The sequence below is a fragment of the Dipodomys spectabilis genome, unplaced genomic scaffold, assembly GCF_019054845.1.
Source record: "Dipodomys spectabilis isolate Male_0828 unplaced genomic scaffold, ASM1905484v1 ptg000002l, whole genome shotgun sequence".
Lineage (NCBI taxonomy): Eukaryota > Metazoa > Chordata > Mammalia > Rodentia > Heteromyidae > Dipodomys > Dipodomys spectabilis.
In genome coordinates, this window is record NW_024870679.1 from 11,108,685 (window position 1) to 11,115,130 (window position 6,446).

A 6,446-nucleotide genomic window follows, 5' to 3' on the forward strand; every position below is an offset into this window, starting at 1 on the left:
CTTGATCTGGCCCCCTTCCTCGCTCTATTCTCTGTCTATTCTCCTTCTGCTACTTTTCACATAAACGTGTAAGACTCTACACTGAGTAGGTACTGAGTACCACTCAGCTAGTGGCAAGGGAGATTAAGTTGACAGCCACATTTCTTGCCCTTAAAGGTAAGCCTGACTGAGAAAGAGTGAACCTAACACAACGGTGATATTCACAAGTCACTATGTTGGAAATGAACTTTACAACCTGAGGGGGAGGGGATTGAGTGGGGAGTGGGAGAAAAATGAGGGAGAGGGTAATACTGTTCAAAAAGAAATGTATTTAAATCTGGGTGCTGGTGGCTCACATCTGTAATCCTACCTACTCAGGAGGCTGAGATCTGAGTAAGAAGATCGTAGTTCAAAGCCAACCCAAGCAGGAAATTCCATGAGACTCTTACCTCCAATAAGCCACCAGAAAACTGGAAGTGGCACTGTGACTCAAGTGGTAGAGGGCTTGCCTTGAGCTGAAGAGCTCAGGGACAGTGCCCAGGTCCAGAGTTCAAGCCCCATGACCAACATTCCCCCCCCCCCCCCACTGTGTACTTATTAACTCACTTTTACAATAAAATTTAAATAAAAAAAATGCCAGCCTTCCTGTTGCCTCTCATCTCTTCAGCTGGGTCTGTTCTCTGTCAATGGATCCAAGTTCTCAGAATTCAACTTAGCTCACTTCTCACATAGTACATTTTTGGCAAGTGCATGATCTCTAGGCTGTCTGAGATCCAGGAGTTTTTCTCCTTGAGCATCTTCATATCAGGGATGGTATTTTCCAATGTTCCCATACAAATGATGATTAGAAGCTGGGTGGCAGAGGCTCATGCCTGTAATACTAGTTACTCAGGAGGCTGAGATCTGAGGATCATGGCTCAAATCGAGCTAAGGGAAGGAAACTCTGCGAGATTCTTATCTCAAATAAACTACTTAAAAATATCTTGAAGTAGTGCTGTGGCTCAGATGGTGGAATGCCAGCCTTCAGCAAAAGAAGCTCAGGGACAGCAGCACCCAGGCCCTGGGTTCAAGTCCTTTTATCGGCATACACACAAAAAAGGGGGATTAGAAAATTTATCCCTTAGGGAGGAAAATGTCAAGAGTGGGTGTGTGGGGATACTCATTTCAAAGGGTGTTCTGTTTCCCAGAATTGACCTGGCCTTTTCACTGACTTTCAAACCAACCTCGATCTCACTATTCTCCAAAGTATTAGAGGTATTGGTACCACCAGTTCCAGTAACATTAGCAGATTAGTATAGTGGCTTGTTCCTGTAACCCCAGCTACTTGAGAGGTGGAAATTGGCCAGGATGCACACAAAATTAATAAGACTTCATTTCAAACAATACACCAGATATGGTGGCCAGTGTTGGCTGTCCCAGCTACTTGAAAGGCATATATAGAAGGATTGTAGTCTAAGTCCAGCTTGGATAAAAAACACAATCTGAACTGAAAAATGACTAAGGCAAAAAAGAACTAGATGCATGGGTCAAATGGTAGAGTGCTTGCTTAGCAAGCTCAAGGCTCTGAGTTCAAACCCCAATAACACACTGCACACACATCCATACACACACATCCACAACACACGCATACACAGACACACACACACAAGTGTTGTGTAAAATTCACAGTGAAACTCAAATTACCAGTCTATTTTAGTAGCTCTCCCTTTGTATAAAGTCCAGCTGCTTGTTGAAAGTATGTACTAACTTGAAAATAGCCTCAAGACTTTTTAGGTATGAAACATATTTAATAAGTTTGAAGTAGCCTTGTTTTCTAATTATAGTTGAAAAATTATAGTTGAAAAGTGAACTCTGGCTAACGGATAGTTTGGCCATGGACCTAGAAAAAGATGACTCAGTGAACATTGAAGGAGGAACACGAGAGCAGGTAACACCCAAACTGAAGTTGGTCTTTCTAAAATAATTAATCTTTCATACTTTGTAATTTTTGCCTTCATTGTCCTTAAATGTTGGAAAAGACTTCTGAGTAATCCCCAATTCAATTTGCTGCTCTAAAAAAATGAATGGCACCATCACAATAATTTCGGTTGCAATCTAGAGACTAGGTGCTGTATTTTATCTACTTCATGTATTTTAATTTTTTTTTCAGGAAAACTGTCTCTTGGTTCTGTCAAATTACAGGCATATATGTTTATTTCTTTCGTTTTTTTAATTTATTTTTATTTTTTTTGTCTTTTCTTTTTTGGTACTGGGGATCGAACCCAGGACGTTGCACTTGCTAGGCAAGCGCTTTGCCACTGAGCTACATCCCAGCCCTATTTCTTTTGTTTTTTTTGCAGTAGGAATAATGAATTTTTAGGTATATGAAATGAGGTAGAATAAATGCCCTCAAGCTAATTTCATTTCCTAGCCAAGAGTTAGAAGAATACATTTTAATTAAAAAATCAAATAGATCCTATAGTGTGACAGCTTTATTTCCCCTCTCCCTCTTCAAAGTGATGTCTTAGTACATTGGGAAATGACCTTTGGTTTTGTTCTTGGAAGTATAGAAAAGTCACGTCAGGGAAGACGGTGAATGAGAAGCTGGTCTCTGAGTTTTAGTCTCAGTAAAAGAGTCTGAAGATTTTCATAAGTTTTACAAGTAATCCTTGCAAGCTCCCTGGAAACTGTCTTTTTCCCCAGGGAGGAAGAGGGAAGCTGCACTGGGGTTCTGGGCAGGGCCCCTGCTGGAGAAGGCTGGCATCTCGCAGGCTGTGGCAGGGTACGGAGAGTGATGTATTGTTTCCATGAGCACACCTGCTCCATTTCCCTTCTTGGTGGTGACAAATGGGAACTGAGTGTAGCCTGGCAAGGTATAGGCCAATGCAAACTTGTTTCTATAAGCCTTCTTTCCATTTCCCCCTGCCACCCTTTTCTATGACTTCAAACTATAATTACTTGGTGATCTTGCTTGAATTCTTCCTAATAGGACATGTTTGGGCCAGGGGAATAATCCAAATAAACTTTACTATAGACCATAAGCCAAAAAACCTATGGCAGAATATTCCAGAATCTACCTACCCACTTGATTTCTAAGATGTGATAACCCTATGTCTATAGGGTTAAGTCTATAGAATTCTGTTTCTATGATTTCTATTTCTATTTCAACTATTTGTATTTTCAACTTGCATTTGAAAAGGCCTCCTCCTCCTCCTCCTTCTTTTTTTTTTGGTTGGTTGTGGGGCTTGAACTCTGGGCCTGGGTGCTGTCCCTTAGCTATTCTCAAAGCTAGTGCTCTACCCTTTGAGCCACAGCACCCACTTCCGGCCTTTTCTGTTTATGTGGTGCTGAGGAATTGAACCCAGGGCCTCATGTATGTGAGGCAAGCACTCTACCACTGAGCCACCTTCCCAGCCCATGGCCTCCTCTTCTTGAATACTGGTATGAAGCCAGGTCTTTGGACCATGAGGGACTACAGGAAGACATTGACAGTATTTTAGAGATAATTAGGTTTAAACTAGGCTCTGGCCCAATCCAGTAAGTCAAATACAAAAGAAAGGTCTATCTGCCTATTTCATTGAGACTGAGTTGGAGGATGAAAGCCTTAGAAACAGTGGCGCTTGACCATTCGACACACATGACACACAGTCTGGTAAAGTAACCTTTAGTCAACAGCTGTGATGTTAAAGGCCCCCGCCAAAAACAACAGAGCAGAACAGGCGTTCCTGACCCTTCAAGCTGGACAGCTGAAACAGTGTCTCGGGTTAACAACAAAACAAACAACCACCCAGACCGAACTCTTCTGATGAGAGGAAAATATAATAATTGGAATTTAGACTTTGAAAAAGTATTATCTTATGGAAAAATGCCAACTCCACTAGTGATTGAGGCCTGCCTGGTTTGTTATCACTCAGGAAGAGCATATTCACTAATTAAGGAGTGGAGACAAGACATTTGTGTGCATCTAACAAAAAGTCTTACATTAGGGTTCACATTATTAGTTATGAGAAGTGAAGGAACAAGAAATATTACCTCCTACCTACTCTAATATAATATCATATTGCTTTTCTTTTTAAAAAAGCACATTTCTTCCTGACTGCTCATTTCAGTGGCAGAAAACATAAGAAATTTGGTGTGTGTGTTATGTGTATGTTTTGTTTCCAAAGTTTTCTTTCCTTAAAAGGCTGTATAAGGTGGCCATGCCTTTTATACAACTACTTAAAGGTAATAAAAACATTTGAAAAACATATCGAAAGTTGAAGCTAATGATAAATGATTATGTTACAGATTCCCAGGTTACTGTCATAGAACGTTTTATAAAATTCAAAAAAGAAACCATAAAGCTGGATCATTTAAGAAAAGTAATTCATTTCTTGCTCTGACTCTTTCCCAGAACAAACAAACAAACAAGCAAACAAAATTGCACCATTTTCCTTCCCAGCATTAATGAAATAGTTTCCAAATCCATTGCATATAACATTTCTTTATCAGGATCTCATTCCATGTATGCCTGGGCTGGAAACTGATCTCAGAGAATTAATCTGATACGTGCTTTTGCCTACTTTTCTCCTGTTTAGCTCTTAGCTGAAGTATACCAATGTTTTAATTCAATTTAACCTTTCTGGTTAAATTACCTTCCTGTAACACTCGCAATAAAAAGTGGCAGGTTGTGCATTTTATTCCTTTGGCTTTCTTTCTTTAAAAAATCTTTTGGAACTTTAACAACAACAACAAGAAAATCTGCATTATTTTAAGAAGTTGCCAAGCTATGTTTTTCTTGTTTTTAATCTAATGACTGTCAACTAGCAATGTAAGGGGGTTAGAAAAAAATCCTGTGTTTTCAAGCTTCACAGAAAGTACATGTTAGTTTAACTAAACTGCCTTAAAAGCTCTCGATTGCTGTTTTAACATAGAGGCACTTTGCAGAAATCAGAACCTTTCCCCTGCACTCAGGACTCCCCAAACCGAAAAGCACAAGGGTTAAGGAAATCAGACATGTCCCTAAGGCTGACAGCTTTGCTCTCCTCTTACAGGGGCTCAGCCGTGGAAAAGCTAGCCTTGGGTGTGGCTCTTTTAAGCAACCACCTTAGTGTCAGAACTCTAGGCAGACTCACCGTGATGGCCTGAAGTCTTTCTTTCACCAGCTCAGCTTCTTCCATTCTGGGAAGTCAAGGACAGGAGGACACCGAAGGAAGTCTGAAGCTATCATAAATCAAGCAGCCTCCTTTGGGGAGGGGGAGGAGAAGCTGGGGTGTCAGAAGAGAAACAGGGAGAAGTCTGATCTTTGCAGCAGAGAGAAATTCCCGACTTGTCAGGAGCGTCTCTGAGCAGATGCACACATCAGGCCAGCAGACACATGTAATGAGGGTGTACCGGGAGGCAGACGCTGAGGCTGGCTGGTCCGGAGTTGACTGACAAGTTACAACGGCGGCAGCACAAACCCTTTTCCTTCAGGAGCTGCCAACTCTTTGTTGTAATGTTGCACAGTTAGCCAGGCAAATTTTCTTATTAACTGTTCCTTCCCCGAGTCATTATTTTCCAGGAGAGGCACACGGGAAAGCAAGTTGGCTAAGGGATTTCAATCAGCCTCTGATGTGTGTTTGTAGAAAGTTCCTTTGCTCCACTCTAGCTTGGGGACTGACAAAGAGCACCTCATCTTTCACCAGGGCAGAAAAGCTTTTCTGCCTCTGTTAGCCTTTAGGTGATCTTGGAAACTTCTGGAATGACTTTAGAACTTCATAGGGTGGTCACTTTGCCTTCCCAGCTTCTCTCCCAAGGTGCCATGACCTCTGACAAACCTTGGAATCTTAGCTGGAGGCAAAATCAAAGGCGTTCAAGTGACAGTATGAAAAAAAAAATGGGTCCATCAGGGGTTGCTTGCTGTGGTTTAAGTGATAAGTGCTACCCGATGCCTAACTCTCAACTTGGATTTCTAGAACATGGTCCTTGGACCGTGTTCAGAAATGATACTCTTGACTTTGGGAAATGATGCTCTTTTTTTTTTTTGGTGCCTGTCCTGAAGCTTGAACTCAGGATCTCAGTACTGTTTCTTAGCTTTTTTCACTCAAGGCTGGTGCTCTACCACTTAAGCCACAACTCTCCTTCTAGCTTTTTGGTGTTTAATCGGAGATAAGGTTCTCACAGATTTGTCTACTCTGGCTGGCTCAGAACAACAAATCCTCAGATCTCAGTCTCCTGAGTAGTTTGGATTACAGGCATAAGCCACCAGTGCCCTGCTAAAGGGTGTTTATTTTGACCTCAGCAGTTATGCAAGAGATAGGAGTGGCCTCTCAAAGTGCAATGGGGTATCTGGGACCACAGGCAGCCCATGCTACGCATCCTCCCCGGGCCCTTTGGCAAAGGTAGTGAAACTCTGAGGTTGGGGCAGAGACCAGGAAGCCTTAATTGTCTTTGTTTTCTCTCCCCGACCAGTTCTCTAATTAAAATTTGATGTAGTAAGCCCTCATTACCATCTACTTCATTATTAC

The 6,446-nt window shown here is 41.7% G+C and overlaps 1 protein-coding gene across 1 annotated transcript in view; it reads right to left on the reverse strand.

Moving 5' to 3' along the window:
• The window catches only part of Palmd (palmdelphin), a 49,774-nt gene extending 44,317 nt beyond the window's left edge, over positions 1–5,457 (reverse strand). Inside the window, exon 1 of the mRNA XM_042678101.1 lies at positions 5,073–5,457. Within this exon, the coding sequence (XP_042534035.1) occupies positions 5,073–5,117 (45 nt within the window). The 5' untranslated portion in view covers positions 5,118–5,457. The remainder of the gene's footprint in view (positions 1–5,072) is intronic.
• Between the last annotated feature and the right edge of the window lie 989 nt (positions 5,458–6,446).